The following is a 21,219-nucleotide window of genomic DNA, read 5'->3' as shown; positions in this document are numbered from 1 at the left end:
AAAGGTATATATTCTGATGAGGCGAAGAAGCTTGGGACAACTGCTTATGGCCTAAGAATAAACTGACCTAAATATCTCTCAGCTTATGGAAGCTTAACTAAGCTTTGTATCGCCTAAGATTGGCTTGCATAGGTCTTTTCATCGGTTTAGACTAAGGTCCACCTTGATCATGCAATCATTTCGGTTGCAGCAATATAGAGAGGGCCCCCAGAAGTCCCTCTTCTTCAACAAGCTCAATCACGATATTAGGCAACTTAACTACCGCGAGCTCCTTGGATCGCACAGGATTCATACGGCGCGCAAAGGGCGAATCCGTTTCTGCAAAATCGACTGTCATATCTACATGGCGGATAAATACACACCAACATACTCCTAACCTGTAAAGCGGCGTAAGCGTATTCTTATAAATATTCATGGTACAGATCGACTGACTTGGACAGCCTCAACGAGGGAATACACCTCTTTTATCAACTCAACACATTCTACTTCACCTTCCCAACAGACCTCATCCATTTCTTCACCGACACCAACAGTACAGCGGTCGACCAAATAAGATCTTACGAGCTCAGGTGTGTTGTTGAAAACACATACGACAAGCCCATTCTAGACCTTGATGTACTGACTGGGGTTCTGGACCGCTACCTTCGGCCTGATGATGTCAAGGTCAAGCTCGAGATTGTCTCAGAATGGGCCTGTAGGCCCTTCAGCAAGGCTTGCAAAGAGAAGGCTGTCGAGGCGCTGGGGCGATTTCTCGCACTTCGAAAGCTGGGGGTTGCTGTCGTCGTCGTGCCTCACATCTTTAAGGAAGTCATGCAGAAGACGCTGGAGACTTTGGGTCCTCACATTTCGTTTGAGCTTCGTGAGGCAGAGCGATTGAGACCTTTGCCTTTCACTGAACTGGAAGAGTTCATATATTATTTTCGTCCCGTAGCCCGTCAGGTCCTTCTTCACTGTACTTCTTCCCCCCCTTCAGCACATCAGTCACACCATGAATGGAGTTCTGCATCCAGTACTGCGTTCCGTTTGGAGTTGCGAGAGTCTTGGCCACGACACCATCTCCAACCAGGTATTTCTCATCCAGCGTCCCCAAGTACAGATCAAATATTGGGGTGTAATCAGCTGAGCGCCATGTGAGCGACGTGCCGCAGTCACCACAGAACCCACGGAATCGACCAGGCGAGGACATGTACTCTTTGAAGGATGCGAAAGTGCCCAGTGCTGGACTGATCTGCTTGGGGGATATGACGAGGAATTGGGCGATCAGAGAGGATGTCCACTTGCGACACATTGTACCTAGTTTTATGTTTGTTAGCTGTCTTGGTGTCTATCGATGGAATAGACTTACATTGGCATGCTGATGACTGTTCACAAGTGAGTTAGCTAAAGTGATTAAAGACCATTCAGGTATAACTCACAGTTGGTGGCCATGGGTACTCTTCGTTAAAGTTGACGGTGTACCGAATAGCACTACAGAGACATCCGCCTGTGATAGCAGAAGGGGTATCTTGGTTGTTGTCGTTCATGATGATCTTGTAGTGTGCGAAATAGATGACGTGGGGGGGTAGAATATATATCAGTCGACAACGACTGGTGTTAAAACCGAAAGGTCGTCGGTTTAGGCGTTTATGTGTACGAGAAATCAGAACCGATTGGATGATATTCCCGCGCATTCAATATAGCCAATCATGACTTGCACAGACACATGAAGGTGCTATGCACATTCGACTCTGGTCAACGTTGTACATGGGGGAATGATGAAAAGTATGATATGAGAGATGCACTAGTTGGAGATTATATAAGTTAAGTTTCTACTCTCACATGAACAAGTAAACAAGAAAAAGTACAATTTACCCCCAGGATCCTACAGCCCAGAGAACCGCCCAGTTACGGGATGCATCCATACGTGCGGCCTCAGAGCCTTGGGTACACCAGTGAGGCGAGCGTCGTTGAAGAGCAAGACAAATATCCGAATCAAACATTGGATGATGACGAAGAGCGAAACCTAAGGTAGCCAATTGTGCGTTTAGAGCAATGAATCACTCCAGGCAACCTAACTCTACAAATAAGACATGACGAGCCAGCCAATCAATATTCTGTGTGTATCTTGTTATTATTTCTACGATAATATTGGTTGATGTATCTCTCAGAGACAAACGCCGCCACAGTCATTCTTCATCAACTTGCTCATTGCTCTCACTATCAGTTGAAGAGTCGTCATCTTGTTCCTCATCAGAAGACGAGTCATAGCGGCTCAGAGGCTTGTGAGGACACATGTTAAGCTTCAACCCCCCCTCTAGCTTTTTCGACCATATCCCCTTCACGAGTTCAGAGAAGCCATCCATACCACAGCCATCAATTACACAAGTGACCCGCCCATTGCCGACAAGCGTCTCTAGACCGACTTTGATAGCCTGGCTTGCCAGTCTCTTACTCTCAGCAGTGTGCTTGGGCCATGGCTCGCCGTTGCTCATATGCACATGAAAGCGCAGGTTGAGCTCTTGCTTCATCTTAGACAGAGTATGGCACAGCATTGTGAACCTGGTGGGCTGTGGCCTTCCCGTCTTCTCAAGTTCGCTTCCATAGCAGACCAGATCGCTGAATTCGATCGATACTGGGGTATCAATGTGTGTGAGTAAACGTTTCAGGTCAGGAGCAATCCGGTATCTTTGGAACTCCATAAATTCACCCGAAGCTTCAAACTCGAAAGTGTTTGTCTGGTAAAGAATCTTGATACCCTGTTCAAAGCTAGCGACAGTATAGCCATTAGAAACAGTTGCAGGGAGCACAAGAAAAATGACTTACGCTCGCTTGCAAGTAAGAATGAAGGCTGATGACAAATAATATCTCCAATACGCATCTTCTTCATCGTCATGGAAATGTTGATATGACCCTTCGAAACAAAGGAAATGCACCCATTGGCGGTCAGTCGGCCGGTTCCTTACCTTCTGCTCCCGATCGTTGCCGCTCGGCTGCGGAGCGCGTTCGATATGAAGCCTGCGTTTGCCAAACAAGTTGATCAAGATCATGTCATGAATTTCTGGTGGAACATTTGCGAAAAATGGAGACTGGTTCTGCAGAAAACCGTCGGTGAACCTGATAGTCATTATGCTGTATCGAGTGAGAGTTGACGCAGGAGAGAGTTGGGATAGTATCGGGTATGGAGGATATGATACAATATTAGCGGAGGCTTCCGGGGATGTGAAGAAAACGGTAGAAATTGAGAAGCGGGCAGCGACGTCAACAGATATTAATGACTACAGGATACGGCCAGAACAACAGGCCAACTCATTTGCCAATCAATTAGTGGTTGGCTCAGTATACAAGTAACATCGACCTCTGCACGTTGGTTCAACAGTGGCCTGCCATTTGTTGTGATTGGGTACAATATGCCATCAGCCTTGTTTCTGATCAACATCCTGCAGTCAACTACGCTCTTGAGTATCTTTAAGTAATAATAGAAGAGACAATGTTCCCCAAAAGTGTTGTGATAGATCTTCCGTTTGGTAGTAGGTGCTCAGGAATAATGAGAGCAGATGGCGTCTTCACTTCTGCAGCCTGCCGTTACAGGGTTAGTGAGGTATGTTGCAAACATTCCCCTTGCCTCTCAACTCAGTTACGCAAGCTCCCGTCTTGCGACGAAATGTTATTCTGTTAGCGAGACGGTAATTTCCGACTATTATGAGAAATTTGGTTGGCATGTACACTGAATGCTTTCCAACCACTCTTGACTCTCCTGATTCACAGGGAAGACAGGTAGATATATAAGCTGGACGTTCCCAGTCTCAACTTTTGCAGAACACTTTCTTCATCTCAACAAGCCAACACTAGCAAAGGGCTGCTCAAGTTCTCTTGAACTTATGATTTGAACTCCTTGCTACCAAGTATTGAAATTGGGTAAGTTACTCTTCATTCTAACTCTGACAGTCTAGAATCTGAACTCAGTTGTGTCTTTCTGTCTTCACACTCTTCTTCTATCTATCCTACTTCCAATCATGTCCCCTTCTATTACTTGTCCCAGAATTTGGGTCCCACTTGTAGCCCCGTATATCAAATTCAAGTCTTCAACTGCGTCCTAGGGCCAATCCCCCTTCTTCCGACTGCCAGGAGAGATGCGCAACATGATATACAAAGAGCTTTTCGGGGGCAAGGTCGTTCATATCTGGTTCCATCGATGCAGAGAAAGTTATCATCGGAAAGGAGCTCCAAATGATGCCATGTTCCAGTGGCTTGCACCGTGTTTGTCCCCGTGGTCGTGAGCCTGTTCCTCATTTCCACGCGGAATATGACCACGAATGGTCTTATCTGTCTACAAGCATCCTCAGTGCCTGCCAGCCTACGTAAGAATCGACAGTTTTACCTCTGGTCTTTTCCTCTGGCTCATGTGGGAAAACATGCCTTCTGAGAAACTTCAGATCTTCGTCAAGCGTATCCCTGAGGACCCCTCTGTTGCCAAGGCCATCAAGAAGATCCGGAACATGTTGCCAAACACGAGCATCGAGGTTGTCACGGAAAAAGAAGGAATAGTCTGGGATCTTGGAGAGAGTGACGAAAACGAACCGATTTCTGTTCCCCCCTCCGAAGCATCTGATGTCGAGGATGAGGCAAAATTGTTATCTCAATTATCTAACTAGGCTTCTCTTGCAAGCATGAAGAATCTCAAGAAGGACCTCATAGGGATCTATCTCATGATCCAAACTTGTACACCAATCATCTGTCGTGGCCCATATCAACCCCCAAACAATAAAACAGCTTGATCCATCTATAATAATTCAATGCGCATCGTATACAATCTTACAACACTCTCAGTTCCTCTCACAAACATCCATCGTATACAATAATACAGTAAACTCTTACGTCCTCTTGCGAACAACATCCCGAACAATGTTTCTACACTCACTCGGGTCCTCAAAAACATGCCAGGCTTCAACCGGTACATTCTTGAATGCCTTTTCAAACCTCTCTAGCTGGTTTTTCTCTTCAATGCCAATAGCAGCGACGTCTGTGGCCTTGCGAATGAGTATCATCTTGACCCAGCCCGGGAATGTTCGATAGCTACAAGCGAGTCAGTAAAGAGGTACTGTATCAGTCTGAGCTACTTACATCTCGCCATATGCCTCGGGATCGGATTGTGTCGAGTCACCGATGAGGATGAGCTTTCTCTTTGGTAACCACGAGTGAATCTTCTTCATGCGATCTGCCTTGTACTCCTCAGTTCCCATTGTCAGCGCCGACAACAAGCCCGCTACAGTGCGCCAGCTCGAATCTCGGAGGATCAGTGTGCCTTGTGGGAAGTAGCGGTCTCGGAATTCTCGAAGAAGAGGGTACAGGTTGTATGGAGATGCTGAGAGGTAGAACCAAGGGGTATCGCGCGGGAGAAGAGTCTGAAGTTCGGAGTAAAGCTCGGGCATGCCAGGCACTGGTGTTGGCTCGTCGACAAAGGTGGTCTTGAGGATGCCTAGTGGATCGCTGGTCAAGGTGACTTTGATGGTATCGTCGACATCTGAACCATGTTAGTCTAAACGGCTGAGAGCCAATAATCAAAGGAACATACCTGATATGATGGCCCAACCCTCAGGTCCAGCATAGTAAGTCTGCATATCGTGAAGGCCTTGAGTGCCTTGAGGTAGCAACGCCGTGGCATCAACTACCGACCCCTTATGGGCGTGATGAAGAGGCTCAACGCTCGTCGTAATACCATTAATACTCGTCGGTCCCAACTTGATCTCCTTCTTCTTATGCTCGATCCAGAAGACTCTCGCTGCTTGAATATCCCAGAGGAACGGAATGATTCTCTTCTCGATAACATCGCGCTCAGCCGCATCGTCCGCCAGACCCAACGTTGAGGCAATCCCAGATACTATATCCGCCACGCGACACTTAGGCTCGTTCTCAAATACAGCAGCGACAAACTCGGCTTCCCACTGGTCGGTCTCAGGGTTTCGGTACGCCGTGTTATCCATCAACCACACTATATCGCCAGCATCGACGGCTTTTCCGAAGGGGTTCCATTGTGCAAAGCGCGAGAGCCACGCTGAGACATTGACAGGTGCTGAGAGAGCAGCAGCTTGTGTCTTTTGAAAAGCAGCGGATTTGGGATCGGGCAGATCGTGCTCGACCTTGTCAAAGTTTCGGGTCTTTCGAGTGCGCAGTTGCATATCGGCTGCGAAAGCGCTAGGATCAAAGTCTAGTTTGTCCGCCATCTTGAAATGCGTCAACTAGCTAGAGATATATACTGTAAGATGAGTTGCCTTGGGGAGGCAAATGAGGTCCCGTGCTGTATGAGTCCTAGGGGCAGCGAGGCTGTATCAGGAGCCGCAAGGTCTCGTGGATGTCTAGGTCAGGTTTCAGGGCGTGAAAGTGCAAAAAATAGGCAGCGAGACAATGTTTTATGCTTATTCTCGACGAGGAAGTCTCATGGATTACAGGAGAAGGTTCAAGGTCTCAGTCACAGGAGGAAAGCGCGTGTGTTAAGGGCCTGCCAGCAGCTCAGGTCTTGGCTTTAATATACGTGACCTCATGTGAAGATCAAATCAATAGCGCAGGAAATTGTTTATAGAGGCTGCGACGTGTTTTGTTTAGGGTCTTGGACTTGTGACGTCGCTGCGTGATACTAGTGACGCCGATCTTTTTTAGGCTTGTGGGGTTGGGGATTTACCCGCGTGGGCGCTATGCCCAGAAGAATGACCCGTCCAAAGCCAAGATTGGACCGTTTGACTGTGGCTTGCAGCGGTCAGTGCTATAATTCTGTCAAAAACAGGAGTCGGAGGGCATTAGAGTGTGTTCATGTTGGCATCATATTTGCAGTTGACCTCTCGGATGTTGGATTTGCCAGGCGAGAAAGGACCCTTGTAGTGATCGATCGAGGATACAGGGGCTAGATCAACTGCCGGGTTACGTCACATCCTCAACTCGACTGTTGACTGTTGGATCACGAGATGGCCTTCTAATGTATGGCCACACCAGAAACTGAACGGACATTAAATCCTGCAGGTTACGAACCAGCCTTCTTGGTGGTCAACCAACTTTAACTTAATCTCTTACCAACCGATCTTTACGTTTCATGGTGTCCCGCTTCCTGGTAGTAGATCCAGCATCGAGGCGGCGATCTCGGCCTCGGGAGAGCCCCTTGTTAGTCCCTCGAGGTTCGGCCCGTACGTCAAGAATTGACTTTGTAGTCCCTGATGGGGCTCACAGGGTTGTGAATTTCGTAATGACATAGCGTATACATATGAAGATGCTCGTTCTCCCTCTTATCACTATAGTGATTCTTACTACTCCTAAACGCCATCCATTCATCCTATCTTTAATCATATATGCATTTCCATGTCTCTAACCACCGGGTATCAACCAATACCAATGCAATGCAATGCCAAATGCAAACTGGAAAACAACTCATAATACACGCTTGCTTGAACTACCATCCCCCGTATAACCAACCCTTCTTCTTCTGTGCATTGAACAGCTCATCTTTGATCTCTTGCACAACCGCTTTAACCACACCCTTCGTGGCCCTTTCGCTTATCGTCAATGAGTCGTAGAATAAATGGTCGTTCTCAACTGCACAGTCAGCCGTGACCTTGCCTTGATCGATAGTGAGATCAGACATATCAGCCTTGACACATGAAGTCCAGACATCGGCGAATCGCATCGTCGCGTTTGGTGACATTGTACCGCGTCCTCGCAGATCTACCACCGCCGCATGCTGCATCTCACCCTCTGTCATAGCATCGAGAAGCACCTTTCCAATGTCCACCGCCAGCCCGTTACGCATGGGGTATGGAGCTTGGATAACACGCTCATCCTCGTATGTCTTTTTCGCCGAGTCTTTTGTGTCTTCGCTGTGCTCAACTGGCTCAACACTCTCGGCTCTCTTGCTCTTGCTTGGTGCCTTGTCCTCAGAAGCCGGCTTCTGGGGTTTCTTGGTCGATCTCTCAATCCACTCAGCAACTGCAAAATCTACCTCTTGATTCCAGTATTTGGTCAGCTCCGCGGCATTTCGTGTGTGCTCTACTACGCTGTTGGGTGCTGGTGGCGCCTGTCGAGTTTGCCACGCCGGTGTCAAGGATATATCGAATATCATGGGCGCTATAATGCGAAAGCTCTCGAACTTGCGTTTGTCGACACTATCCAGAGCGCCGGGTGCCGTCAGCTCTCTAATCTGGGTTTCGGTCGCATTTGTCCAAAAGTCCGAGTACGCAATGGAAGTTGGGTCTAATGATCGTTCGTAGAGTATTTCAGCCTGGTCAAGGATAACTCTCGCCATATCTGTAATAATATCTTCTGACTTCGTCCTTGGCATTGCGGCCATGTTCCAGACTTCCCAAGTGCCGAAGCTGAAGATCCAGAGCGTTTCGCGCGGGGGAATTTCAGGTGGTGGCATCGTGAGGAAGGTCTTCACTTGGCTGGCTAAGTCGGGGACTTTGTCTGGAGTTGGGTACTGTTTAGAAATGTAGTTATAGTCAAAGGCTGGCTTCTTCTTCACGTCTGTATGTTTTGTGATGTTGAGAAGATCTTTGACGCCTTTTTGATGGAGTTCGTTGCTGATGAGGCCCCTGTTCGGTTGACCATCTGGCACAAATGAGAGATAAGAGCTGCAGTTGAGCTAGGTATCTGTTAGTATGTAAGACCGATATCACATTATCGAACTTTGGTAACTAACCTCGTCACATAATTCTTCTGTCCATGTTTTGCGTCGGGGATCTTTGACATTACCCACGACATCAGGGGATCCAAACACCACGATCCTCAAATTTGATTCGGGTTCTGGCTCATGTCTACCCCAAGAAAGTAATCCAGTGTAGCTGTTTCCGAGCTGTCCACCTGATAGTCGATTCGGTAATACGCCGAAGATAAGAAAGCTGGTGAAGAAGATGGCAGCGATTTGAAGGATAAGCTTAGGCGCGCCGCGCCAAACGCGAGTAGAGCAAAAGATGAAGACATTTTTCCCACCAAGTCTACCCATGACAGAATCTTGACTGTCACGGCGGCTTGGGAGTTGATGATCGAGCTCTGCGGGTGATTTCCATCGTGCTTGAAACATGATGCGCTAGAGTCGAATAAGAGAAGTGACTGAGAGAAAAAAGGCACGGCGATTTCAAGTACTGCTGTGGGCCATGGGCAAAACGTATATGTTGTTTGGTGCTGATGTGGCTGAGAAATTATAGACAGAAATAGGATCAGTTCTAGAACTAGAAAATGCAAATCTTTTGCCGATGATCCGGTGGTGGACGCCCAATTCGTGGAAGTGGCCTCTTGAAGTGATCGAGTGCACGTTTTGAGAGGAATGTAGCCGGTGGGAAACAGTGATTAACTTTGAGCGAGGCGTTTCGAAAGCAGGACGGATGAGAAGCTAGAAACGGCTTCAAGGGAGATGTTGTAGAGAGTAAAGGCTATGACAGGGTGTTATGCGATGTTTGAAAGTCTAAGACGAGAGAGTTTGAGGTTGACAGGAGCAACTCCTAGAGCAGAGATCAGAGGCTATTGCGAAAACAAGGCTGTAAATAAGATGAAATAGAATTTATGGGGGAATAAGCGATTGATTTATCAGGGATACGCCTCGGGGATAACAAGTCGAGTGGTTACGTTTCTACTAAAACTAAAACTGAGGTAAGTGCAGTAACCTCCGATGAAATAGATGCAACAGTCATTGCCAAGCCATCTCTCATCACAACTTGTTGCGCGGCCAAGACCTTTCACAGACTTGTATCGCGGGATGTGGTGAGCCTAAAGCGATTCAGGAAAGGGAGGACAAGGCAGAGACGAGAGATTAGAGGCATCCTTGTATGGAGAGTGGATTTCCATGTGGCCAAGAGAAATAGACCAGCGAATCTCATCGAATTGTCTCTCATCCTCTCCTGAATCTCTCTCTCGAGACGATTGAAGCCAACAAGAAACGTCACGTCACGGTTACAGCGGGATCCGGCCGGCGTGTATGTACCCACATCCCGGTGCCGTCTTCCGGCCTCGTCATCCGTGGCAGCAACGTTGTTCTCCCACTGAGAACCCGTTATTTCCTTTGGCCTTCACTTTGTCAAGTTAAATTAGTCCCAAGAAATGCGTCGTCAGCAGTGGAGTCTGAGCCTCCCCCCAGACCCAAGTCAAGTCAAGTCAAGCTAGAACCGAAGCCACGGGTGAGCACAGGCCAAGAATCTCAACTTCCAGAACTCGACTTGAGGTCTAGGTATTGTTGATGGTTTGTGGGGAAGTGAGTGAATGAGTGCAACTCAGCCGTTGATCACTGAGTGATGTGCTGCAGGTTTGGTCCAATGTTTGTTTTTCGTGACCCGCAACCGGCAATAACGCACGAGACAAACTTGATGCCTCCAGGGTAACGATGCACCCGGTTGATCACCAACGGGTATTGTATTACACAAGTAGACACAATCACTATTGTCTTGACATCCTCTTTCATCCAGCATCAATCTCTTTTTCTTCATTATTTACTGCCAAAGTAACTAAATCCTACGTCATTCTTATTTCCCCACGTTCGGAGCGCTCGGTTACGCCAGACATAATTTAATGAGCGCCCAGCCTCTACCGCCTGCATCTCACCAGTAATCGACTCATGATGAGGTCTGCCCAGGAATTCTACTGCCTACAAGTCTTGGGAGACTAACAATGGGTCCAGTCTCTGTGTTACTCTATTCGAACAGACAAAAGAAGTTTTTATCATATGATAATGTACCCCGAGCTTTTCCCAGACATAAAACGAAGATATCTTCAATCAGAAGATCATGGGCCGAGCAAGCCATCGCCAAGAACCACCACATATCGAAAATGGTCTAGAATAAACGGCACTCTCCAACAGCATTCCTCACATTCGACTATTAGATCTTTTATTTCCGTCCGTCAGTGAGAACTGAATGCCGTGATTCCGATACCTTCAGCCATCGTGCGCAGGTATTGCACACTGACCTGATTGTTTGAGGCTCTCAGCTCGGCAACGCCGCGTTAGTTCACCAAACCTCACAGCCTCGTGGCTCAGGTCAGCGTTGAAAGTTGAAGACTTCTGAAACCGTGGCTGCCACTTTGTTTGCTTTTTCTATTTTTGGACTCAACAGATGACAGCTGACTGAATCACGAGTACCAGTGAGCTCGAGTAAAAAGATTCATCGCTTTCTGATGTGAATGTATCGTGTCATGCCCCGATTCCACAGATGCGATTAAGCTTTGATCGACATTATCATTCACTTACGTAATCCTCAGCAGTGTTACACAAGCTTGAAATGGGAATGTTACTCGATGACGCACAGAAACGGAGGGGAATTGCTCGACATGGCTGCTTATTCACAGCTGAATAGCCTCGCCTTGTTATCGACGATCCATTTGTGTACATATTTGATGGAGCATGTCTTGTCGAGAGGTCAGCTCCAGTTACCTGTTGCGAGAGTCAATTTAACATGAGTCGTCTCAGATAAGCTTAATCGCCATGGCCAACACCATCGCATATCCATTCACCTATTGGGAATGTCATGATAGTTGGCATAGCGGTTGCAAAGTTTATGTCATTAGACTCTAGGGGATTAACCTTATCGGCGTGTTGGCTGCCACCCACGTGCTTCCATCGTCTTGGCAAGTTAGACTCAGAGCGAAGCATTGAGATGCCGTATAGCAGCCCATCAGAGGCCATGTCATGGGTGTCGTTGATACTGCATATGATTTCCTCCGATGCACTAGATGGGCTGAATCATGCTCGGAGATTGCCACGGTATAAGTGGCAGAGCCAAGATACTTAGCGAATAGAAATCATGTCTTATAACAATAACCTGTCTGGGACTTCTATAAGAACAGGAACAAAGCTCAACCCCTTTGCCAAGCCGAGACCCATTGTACAGACTCTGGGCCCAGTCAGAGACTATCTCGATTACCACTTATACGTAAAGAGTTGAAGGGCGAGCTTGTGTGAGTAGATGTAATTAAAACTGCCCTTTGCCCACAGCAAGGGAGACTCTGTTTTAAGATGAATTCGCCCCGAAAATGACAAATGTTCATGATCAAAGAAAACGCATTGTTTGCGCAAATTTTTTGCTCTTAATACTGCTGTTAATTGGAAGGGATAGGGATTTCTTTTTATAGACTTGGTGCAAAGCCTGGTTTACTTTGCTGTAACAGAAGCCGGCCCCACTACCGACGACAACGCTGTAGGACTAAACTAAAAGCCCTACTTGTCAAAGTTAATTGCTTGGTTCTCTCATTGAGTTTGTTGATTGTAACAACTGATGATACAGTTGATTTAAATATTCTCTTGAAAGAACATCATTGTTTTTCTGCTGATTGGACTTGAGAAGCCGCGTCAGAGTCGTATTCGAGTGGCTTATGCAACTCATCCTTGCCTTGTCTTGCCATTGCCAGGCTTTTGGATCGGGTCCCTTGAAACTGTAAATCCGTCACCAACCACGCATCGGGGTCAGGTCCATTAAGTTAGTCAGGTTGTCACTTTGTCTCCTCAGCCTCCTCCCAACAACATCTCATCCCATCATTTCCATCGCGGCAATCTACATCGACTATACCGCCGAATTCTCCGAGCCTCTCTGCATCAGCACCAGCCTCACCCAAAAACATACTTCGGCTATCGCTGCGTTGCGTTGCGCTGCGCATTTAGAAACAAGCTTACGCTCCCTTGCTGCCCACTATCGATACCCGGGCTCTTCTCACGCCCAAAGCCCAAGCAAGACACCCTATCGATCGACCACTATGTTTACGTTGTCTCTTGCGACTGCGACCCCTTGAGTCATGCCATGATCGCGTCTCGATCGCCTCCTTCGCCTACTGTTTGCTTCGCCCTACACTACACCATCGGGTGCTGCCCCACGGATGCGCTGCCCTTTTCTCACTACGTATCGGTTCCCTTACGCAAGCTCGAGCGCGGAAGCGCTCCCCCCACCCAGCCGCCGTCGACATTTTGATTCACTCTCATTGACGCAGACCTCAGCCGGTTCTTCGGTATGCTGTCCCATCTGAGGTTCCACAGGCGAGGGCCCTCGAATCCTGCCTCGCCTACTCCCGATAATAATCCTACTTCGCCTACATCCACTGTGCCTTTCTCTCCCGATGCACTCTCTCCGGAACTGCGACCGACCTCGTCGAATCCTTCTGCATTGCCTCCCACTCTACCACCCATAGCCCGTGTTACCACAGAGGACCTTGGGAAATCACGAGATAGCCGCCAAAATGCTGCCACAAGCCCGCTAGATCCTCCTCGACCGCAACCCAACTCCAAAAGCTCATCTAACAAAGGATCATTCATTGGCGGTGTCGCTCTTAGAAAGTATCAGCGGGATTTGGAAGCTCAGGCTCTTGAAACTGCGGACAACGGAAAAGGACCCAGTCTACATGGGCAACATTCAGCATCTCAACCATCATTGACCTCAAATAACGCTCCTTTGCGGCCATCGCCACAAGTTCTGAGGAATGCGAAAGCCGCATCCTCTTTCAGTACACCTACAGATCTTCAGCACTCAGCCGCTGCGCCTACCGGTCGCCGTCCTGCAGGTACCCGACTGGTTACAGAACTCCCCTCGCTTACACAGACAACAAGCAACACCGAAATCCCCAAGCCCAAAAAAGGGCTACCTTTTCTTAAAAAACCAATGTCGACTCTATTGATGAGGCGCAAGAACAGCCAGCATGCTCCTGACTTGCGCCCATTACCCTTGGCTCGGCGCGGGGAGGATCCGATATATGACCCTCGTATCATGGGAACTCGGGTCCATGATTTCAGTGCCCCGCGACCCAAGAGGAACACCCCAAACAGGGAAACAGTGCAGCCTCCTTTCGCCTCGCCAGTCCCTAATTCCGCTCCCCTTCCCACCCAAGAGAGGTTTTTGAATCCAGCTGCCAATCAGGCAGATGAGACTCCTCTCTCGGCCACATCTTTAACCCAGCGAGAGCCTAGTAATGCTTCCGAGTCTATTTACTCCCAAGATTCCAGGGCCCTCAAGATGACGCCAAGCAATGCATCTACTGCTGCTCAAATCCCTGCAGCAGAGATGGCCGCCCTCGCCTTGTCAGATGCGCCTCCCGTGCCTCCCAAGGACAACGCTCCCATCTCGGTTCAGCCAAGGTCGCCTCAAGCATCACGGTTGATCGATGAAGAAGCATACATCCATGAGAGATCTACTTCACCTCGGGCTGGTAGATCGAGAGGTCCCTCACTGTCTGGATTGTCAGGCAAAGACATCCCTTCTGCGATCCCTCGACATATGAAGAGTACCTCCTCAAGGTTTAGCTTTGACATGATTGGCGCTGCAAAACAAGAGAAGCTTCTTGAGGACAGGCATCGACAACGAGAGCTCGAGAAGAAGACGGCTGAACCCGCTGCAGCTCGAGACTCGCGTTTTGATGACTTTGATGACGATGGTTTCGATTACGATGCAATGATGGAAGACGATGGTTTCGAGGAAGATATTCCTATGGTCGGTGATGACTATGATGATATGGACGACGGCGGATTCAACGGTGAATTCAATGACCACATAGATAACCATCTGGATAATAACATGAACAACACGCTGAACAACCCCATAGGCAGGCATCTCGACAACAACCTAAACAATACGCTAGGCAGAAACGTGGTTAACGACCAAGACGATGAGCTTGATCCAGATAACGATCAAGAGAACTTCTCTGGCTTCGTCTTTCAACGATCGGGCCCTACATCGTCGTTGACAAGCCCACGCAGCGCAGGCTTCTTGCCAACCCCGAGGGATGCAGAAGGCAATCGGATCGGATATGCTATGAGTCAATACACACCGAATATACTCGGAGAATTGTCTCCCAACCTCCCCCTCGACCAACAACTGAATCAAGAGATGCAGGCAGGTGGACTGGGGATCCAAGGACTGGACGTTCCGAGAGTGCCCAGCCTGGAGAATGAGGCTGCATTCCAGAAGAACCAAGACTTGCCACCAATTGACACAGGGCGCCAATTAAATGATGAGGAGCTCTATTATGATGATGGGATGCTGGAATTCGAGAGGAACGAGTTTGCTGAGGATCTTGCTGCCCCTCCAGAATGGGATGATACCCCTTTTGACGAGTCGATATTTGACAACAATGATACCGATCAATTCGGTCGACCGATCGCAGGAGCATTTGCGAATGCATTGCAACGATCCGCGAATCAAGATGAGCCGAATCGATCGTCGGATATGACAGCGCCATTCTCTGCGGGTTCAGAGATGTCCAAGACTACGGCCCATACATCACTCAGTGTTGAGGAAAAGCAACCTGTCGAGCCTGAGGCTCCCCACGACAGTCCCAAACCTCAATCACCTCCTGGCCCTTCAGCTATGGTCCCTTCGTCATCACCTCCTAGCAGTGGTACCATGGCGGCTTACCAGGCTGCTCTCGCTGCCGCAACTTACAAGGCAGCAGCATCGGGCAAATTTCAACGGAGTTCTTCGCCAACGGCTGATGAAACCATTCTATCTGAGCCAAGCCAATCGCCTGATACACCAGACCGCGATAATTCTTTTAGGCAGGACGACTATGAGAGCTTTGATGATTACGGTGGCTACAACGACTCTTATGAAGACATGGCCGATTTCGAGCTCGATGACGATGCTATTATTGCTGAGGCCAACGCAAGCGCTCTGGCTAATGACTGCGATGGGTGGTATGGCCAGGAATTCAATTTCTACTCTGCCCCAGCTGGCCAGCAACAAGGACCCGAGTTTGAGTATGCTAATGGTGGCTTCTTCGGACCCAAGAATGGCTTGGATCGCAGCACAAGTGGACGCATGATCTCAAGGGAGCCGAACTTGACACCTATCACAGAGCGGTCGGAGTATTCCAACAGAAACTCGTTCATGAGCCTTGGTATGCCTGGCTTCAGCGGAACACCTCTGCAGAGTCCTGGTCTAGCTCAGCTTGCTCTAATGGGTGATCGTGGCGACGAGATGACATTGTCTGCCCTACTCCGTCTTCGATCCAGGGCTTGGGGTGGCTCTCAAGCCAGTCTTGTGTCTAGCCAGAATGGGTCCCCTCGGTCAGAAAGAGGTGACCTATCTAGCTCACCATGGGGTCAGAGTATTATGAGCCCAACGACCTTCCATACTCGAAAGAACTCGGTCCTATCTACCATTAGTCATGACTCGGACAGTGTGAGCGCGTCAGGAAGCCCGACTTTGACAGGTGGCATTCCCGGTTTGACTTTGTCTCCTCCTCCTGTCCCGACACTGGCCAAACTTGACACCAGTGTTAGAGGGGATGTCCCGGTAGCGCCTCTAAATATTAGCCGGCCCCCATCAAAGTCTTATGACAACCCTATCTCTCCGATATCCGATGCTGAGAGCATGCCGGCGTCGGCAATGGTGAGCCCTCTGGAGACTTCGAACAGGGCTAGCATGGTTGAGCCAGGCTCAGCTCCAAAGCGTCCGGGTATGGGCCATCGACACAAAGGCTCAGCTGATAGTATATCATACGTCAAAGAGGAAGATAGTGGAGCTACGCGCTGGGTCATGGAACGACGACGCACCGGGGAATCTGGCCAGATTGAGATTCTCGAACGAGAAGTTCTTGAAGGAGGGCGAATATAGGATATGATTCGCTGTTGTTGTTTTATGAATGACTAGATACGACCAACGGAAAAGGAACAAACTGATACACCATGGCATGAGGAGTTTGGATTGGGATTGGATATACACAGTAGACACCGGTGCGAGCCGTAGGCCCTCGAATATAAGAGCCTCGGCCATGGACAAAACAGAAGGGAGGAGCACAAAAGTCATTAATGGTGTTGCGGAGCTATATATGGGGGACACAAGCACTTATAGCTTTTGCGTTGTTGTTTGTATATAATTATGGACGATGAGAGTCTCAGTCATACCTAGACTAATCATCAGAGATATAACAGAGCGTACAAAAAGGAACGACTCATCCTACCATTGCGGCGGTGTCTGGTGTTCGGCGTAAGGGACGTTTTATGACATGACAAGTACTTTATTTACTGTTCCTTCCCTTCATCTAGATGTCACAGGAAGGGAGGCGTGGAAAAGTCTTGACTCTTGCCTGCCTCTCATATTCAAGTTACAGTTGCACGTCTCAGAAAGGGCAGGCACGAAACTGTTCAGTGCAACTGCCTTGAGGTAACGGCAAATCTCATGTCGTCTTCACTTCCCTCTTGTCTTGTGAGAGGCATTTGAAACTCTCGTCCTACACCGACAATATCAACGATTGATCCTCTTCCCTTCTACACTCTCGAAAAATCGTCTTTGGAGCACTTTTGAGGCTTTCTTGGAACTCTTGTCATTCGCTTCGTTGTTCGCAACTCCTCTCTAAGCTATCTCTTTCTCCTTTCTGTTCTCACTCTTTTTGTCTCCTAAAAAAATGCTTTCGTTTTTGGTGCAAGTCGCGACGCTTGCTTCGTTAGCTACTCTATCTCTCGCAGATGACGCTCCAGTGAATGACTTGGAGGCATACAATAAGGGCTTCCTCGGTCAATTTCCCTCACAGGAATTCAAGTCCTCGGACGTAGTAGCCCCTGTCTTCCAAATCAGTACCTTCAACCCCAATCTTGTCGATGATTCAGGGTTTCTCTTCTTGACAATGGAACACGGCGACAAATCAGGGCCTGCCATCTTCTCCAGCAAAGATCTCAGCCTCGTATATGCTGACATCTCATACGCCAAAACATTTGATGCTCGTGCTCAAGTGAAGAGCGGAGGCAAGTATCTCACTTTCATTGAGGGCGGTCGCTGTCATGCCTTTGATGCCAACTACCAGAAGAAATGGACAGTCGAGATCGAGAACCTAGGGCCTACACAGGGCAGTATCCATGAGTTCGAGATCACAACTCAGGGGGGCACAGCTCTGATGACCGCTGTCCAGGATGTCAGATACAACTTGACTGCTCTTGGGGGTGAAATGGATGGTTGGCTAAGCGATTCCATCTTTCAAGAAGTCGAGCTCGAAACCAACAGGGTTACCAACGTGTGGAGATCCTTCACACATGTCAACCTGACCGACACCATGGTCAAATACAGTCCCAAAAAGACGTTCATGCATGGTGATGGTTTCGACTGGTTTCACATAGACAGTGTGTCGAAGGTATGAGCCCCCTTCTTGGCTTCTCAACCGTCCAGGCACTGACCAGGAACAGACCTCGAAAGGTCATTACCTGGTTTCATCAAGGAGTCTTTCGGCAATCATCCTCCTCCAGGCGGATAGCCTGAACCCACGATGGGTCCTCGGAGGAAAGCGCAACCAATTCAAGGACCTCAGTGGCGGCAATGCAACCAACTTCGCAAATCAATATGACGCAAAGTTTGTCCAGGGCAATGAGAGTCAAATCAGTTTCTTCGACAACCAAGCCACCACAAGCGGATCATGTAGCGGAGAAAATTGTTCTCGTGGTGTTGTTGTGGAACTTGACTATGAGGAAATGACAGTCAGGCTTTTACATGAATTTTATCATCCTCGGGAGATCTCCTCGGGTTCAGGGGGCAGCGTCCAGGGCCTTGACAATGGCAACTTCCTTGTCGGCTGGGGAGCGAACCCAGCGATTACAGAGCATACATCCAATGGTACAGTTGTCATGGATATTCAGCGAGGAGTTATCCCACATGAAACTAACGGTGACCCCGATCTTGATATATCTGTGTATCGCGCGTGGAAGATGGAATGGATTGGCCGACCTCCATGGGGTCCTTCCATCGCTTCCGCGCTTCCAGGGAATGAGGCGACAAACGCTACCATCTATGTGTCCTGGAACGGCGATACTCAGGTTGACCAATGGGAAGTGGTGCGTTCAGACACACCCCTTACTCGTGACTGTTACTGACTCTTCAGTAGTACGTTGGTGAAGATGACAAGAATGCCACTTCTTCTCCGAGACTTCTCGCAAATTCATCTCGATTTGGCTTTGAAACAGAAATCCTCCTGGAAACATTGCCACTTCCTAGATCCGCACGGGCTGTCGGTGTAAGTAAAAGTGGTAAGATCCTCGGTTCAACAGCCACAGTCGATCTTGCGAGTGGTGAGCTTCACGGCAATAGCAGCAGTACCTGGATTGTAAGGGCGAACACCCCCGATGGAGAACCGAGGGATGATCCTCACGGTGAGAACCAAGGAGACGAAGGAGACTTTGCGTTTCATACGAGACCGTCAGTTAGCTCCGTGTTTGCCCTTCTACTCGCTGTTGCCTTCAGTCATTTTTTCTAAGCTGAGCCTGAGTTGGTGGTGAATCGAGGTTAGAAGGTCATTTTTGGTGCCGATATCTGGCGGAGTCTTTACACGGCAGGACAATTCGAACTATTCAATAGTATGGGCACATTCAGGTACTTTCTTAAAGATAAGGGGCTTTACTAAAGACAGTTATTCCAAGTCAAATTAATAATATGTTGATGGCTGAAGTGGCGATGATGGTGTGTATAGGGTGACTGGCTGACTAATCTCAACTGATCAACTTCATTGCCGTCATCACAATTTCATACAAGTTCATCCTTTTTCAACATTTCCAATTTCGTACTATACTTCAACTTAGTCTCTCATAGATCTTCAAGGCTCACGAAATGTCTGTGCCTATACGCCGGGTGCCCTTTGTATGTCGGCGTTGCCTACAAGTTTCTCGCCAACCCAGAACATTGCCACCAGCTCACTATACAACTCAAGCTGGTGCATCCAAGACAGAGGATCAACAACAAGACAAAACTGCAAAGAAAGGCGAACAAGAGAGTGGTGAAAATACTGTGGAGAAGGAACTTGGGCCCTTGGCTCGACGGTTGGAAGAAGCCACAGAGGAAGCCCTCTTTACCGGTGGAAGAGCCGGACGTCGGGCCGTTGAGGATGCCGGTTTCTCGGAAGAGCTTAAGGAAAGACTGTTGAACAAAATTGCAGATGCAAATTTTAAATCTGAAAATGCCAGCGCCTTTGCCGAGGCCAGTCTCTCGTCAACGGCAGGCGAGGGGACACGGCATATCGCTTCAGCGCAGGCGTGGACAGGAGAAGAGAGCACTGCAGATACGGTACTTCGAATGCTCGATGATGCAAAGAAACCTCTCGCTCCAGGCCTAAGGGGCAAGTTTCAACCCCCTCCGGTTGATATGCGACTACAGAAGCAACCGAGGCGATCAGCTGGAGAGAAAGTAGCCAAAGCGAGGGACAAGGTGAACACCTATGTCGGAATGGGTGGTCAACAAGCCAAAAATGGTATGAGTGAAGATGAAAAAGAGGCTTGGAGAAAAGAGTTGAGGGAGAGGTTTGAGCCTGGAGCCCGAGCGTTACCAAACTCTATCACGGGTCTTGCAGCACTGGCGAATGAACGCATCGAGAACGCTATTGCGAGAGGACAGTTCAAGAATATTCCCCGCGGAAAGGGAGTTGAGCGTGATGCTCGCGCCGATAACCCCTTTATCGATACGACGGAGTATATCATGAACAAAATGATTCAAAGACAGGACATCGTTCCACCCTGGATAGAGAAGCAGCAGGAACTTGCCAAGCAGCTCGGTATTTTTAGAGCTCGACTCCGAAACGACTGGCGACGCTTTGCAGCAAGGATGATCGCTTCACGGGGAGGATCATTGCAGGAGCAGATTCGAAGAGCAGAAGAATACGCTGCAGCGGAAGAGGTGCATAACCCAATTATACGAAAGAAAACCGATGGCCAAGTGGAAGAGATTAAAGCTGCCTCGCCGGTTGTTGGAAGGCCGTTTCGAGATTCAGCGTGGGAGCAAACTGAAGCGGCATATCACAAGCTGTCGATTGAGCGTCTTAATGCCCTGACACGAAGCTATAACTTGATGGCACCGGATCTAGCAAAGAAGCCGTACTTTTCACTTGAGCGAGAACTCAAGGCGTGCTTTGCTGAAGTTGCGCCTACAGTGGCTCGAGAGATTCAGGAGCGTGCAACGGGTGGAACGGCGAGGAGTTTGGGAGGAGGGGGTCAAGCGGGCAAACAGACGGGTTTGCTAGAGACATTGACTGGAGGTGACGATGTCAAGGTTCATGTTGAAGCACAGGAGAAAGCATATGGGCTGAAGGAGTGGTGGAGAGACGTGTGGAAGAAGAATTGAGGCTAATAGTCAGACGAGGCATATCGATCGGCACATGTAGCATTGTATATAAGAGCTGCATCACCACTACCCAACAACGGCAACAAAGCCTGACTCATAACGTAAGAAAACTCAGACACTCAATTCCCATGCAAGTCCCCGCCTCTTCCCCAGATGGCTGGCAACTTTATAGATCAACTACGGCCCCCGCACGAACTATCGTGAC

At 48.7% G+C, this 21,219-nt stretch overlaps 7 protein-coding genes across 7 annotated transcripts; 3 read left to right on the top strand and 4 right to left on the bottom strand.

Moving 5' to 3' along the window:
• Nucleotides 1–102: 102 nt before the first annotated feature.
• On the bottom strand, nucleotides 103–1,614 carry FOBCDRAFT_263422 (Mss4-like protein). The gene is made up of 7 exons (XM_054706533.2): nucleotides 1,416–1,614; nucleotides 1,346–1,361; nucleotides 988–1,293; nucleotides 844–892; nucleotides 433–556; nucleotides 371–377; nucleotides 103–339 (listed from the first exon to the last, which is right to left on the bottom strand). Exons 1-7 carry the CDS (start codon nucleotides 1,521–1,523, stop codon nucleotides 176–178), a joined length of 774 nt encoding a protein of 257 aa, XP_054562508.2. The 5' UTR covers nucleotides 1,524–1,614; the 3' UTR covers nucleotides 103–175.
• Nucleotides 1,615–2,140: 526 nt separating this feature from the next.
• On the bottom strand, nucleotides 2,141–3,104 carry FOBCDRAFT_252399 (uncharacterized protein; the record flags this gene model as incomplete). The annotated part of the gene is made up of 2 exons (XM_031188120.3): nucleotides 2,141–2,745; nucleotides 2,803–3,104. 2 exons carry the CDS (start codon nucleotides 3,102–3,104, stop codon nucleotides 2,166–2,168), a joined length of 882 nt encoding a protein of 293 aa, XP_031035385.2. The 3' UTR covers nucleotides 2,141–2,165.
• Nucleotides 3,105–4,292: 1,188 nt separating this feature from the next.
• On the top strand, nucleotides 4,293–4,631 carry FOBCDRAFT_278268 (uncharacterized protein; the record flags this gene model as incomplete). Its single annotated transcript, XM_031188121.2, has 1 exon — nucleotides 4,293–4,631. The coding sequence occupies one exon, from the start codon at nucleotides 4,293–4,295 to the stop codon at nucleotides 4,629–4,631; it is 339 nt and encodes a 112-aa protein (XP_031035386.2).
• Nucleotides 4,632–4,825: 194 nt separating this feature from the next.
• FOBCDRAFT_297387 (uncharacterized protein) lies at nucleotides 4,826–6,200 on the bottom strand (the record flags this gene model as incomplete). Its single annotated transcript, XM_031188122.3, has 3 exons — nucleotides 4,826–5,052; nucleotides 5,101–5,500; nucleotides 5,552–6,200. 3 exons carry the CDS (start codon nucleotides 6,198–6,200, stop codon nucleotides 4,851–4,853), a joined length of 1,251 nt encoding a protein of 416 aa, XP_031035387.1. The 3' UTR covers nucleotides 4,826–4,850.
• Nucleotides 6,201–7,414: 1,214 nt separating this feature from the next.
• Nucleotides 7,415–9,040, bottom strand: FOBCDRAFT_242775 (uncharacterized protein; the record flags this gene model as incomplete). The annotated part of the gene is made up of 2 exons (XM_031188124.2): nucleotides 7,415–8,602; nucleotides 8,660–9,040. 2 exons carry the CDS (start codon nucleotides 9,038–9,040, stop codon nucleotides 7,415–7,417), a joined length of 1,569 nt encoding a protein of 522 aa, XP_031035389.2.
• A 3,801-nt stretch (nucleotides 9,041–12,841) lies between these two features.
• Nucleotides 12,842–16,885, top strand: FOBCDRAFT_49192 (uncharacterized protein). Its single transcript, XM_031188126.3, has one exon. It carries the CDS (start codon nucleotides 12,945–12,947, stop codon nucleotides 16,536–16,538), a length of 3,594 nt encoding a protein of 1,197 aa, XP_031035391.2. The 5' UTR covers nucleotides 12,842–12,944; the 3' UTR covers nucleotides 16,539–16,885.
• Nucleotides 16,886–17,328: 443 nt separating this feature from the next.
• On the top strand, nucleotides 17,329–21,014 carry FOBCDRAFT_141743 (ASST-domain-containing protein; the record flags this gene model as incomplete). The annotated part of the gene is made up of 5 exons (XM_059608131.1): nucleotides 17,329–18,048; nucleotides 18,101–18,742; nucleotides 18,793–18,921; nucleotides 19,484–19,541; nucleotides 19,612–21,014. The coding sequence occupies 5 exons, from the start codon at nucleotides 17,329–17,331 to the stop codon at nucleotides 21,012–21,014; spliced, it is 2,952 nt and encodes a 983-aa protein (XP_059465636.1).
• Nucleotides 21,015–21,219: the final 205 nt, after the last annotated feature.

This window comes from Fusarium oxysporum, chromosome VIII (genome assembly GCF_013085055.1).
Source record: "Fusarium oxysporum Fo47 chromosome VIII, complete sequence".
NCBI classification, from domain to species: Eukaryota; Fungi; Ascomycota; class Sordariomycetes; order Hypocreales; family Nectriaceae; genus Fusarium; species Fusarium oxysporum.
Note: the sequence above shows the minus strand (reverse complement) of the source record. Positions and strands in the feature narration are given on the sequence as shown.

Coding starts and splice junctions, on each gene's coding strand:
- FOBCDRAFT_263422 (XM_054706533.2), bottom strand. CDS start 1,523: ATGAACGACAACAACCAAGATACCCCTTCTGCTATCACAGGCGGATGT. Junction 893..987: donor GATGCAGAACTCCATTCATG/GTGTGACTGATG, acceptor CTTCCAGTTCAG/TGAAAGGCAAAGGTCTCAAT. Junction 557..843: donor TCACGAAGCTCAAACGAAAT/GTGAGGACCCAA, acceptor TGAGCTCGTAAG/ATCTTATTTGGTCGACCGCT.
- FOBCDRAFT_49192 (XM_031188126.3), top strand. CDS start 12,945: ATGCTGTCCCATCTGAGGTTCCACAGGCGAGGGCCCTCGAATCCTGCC.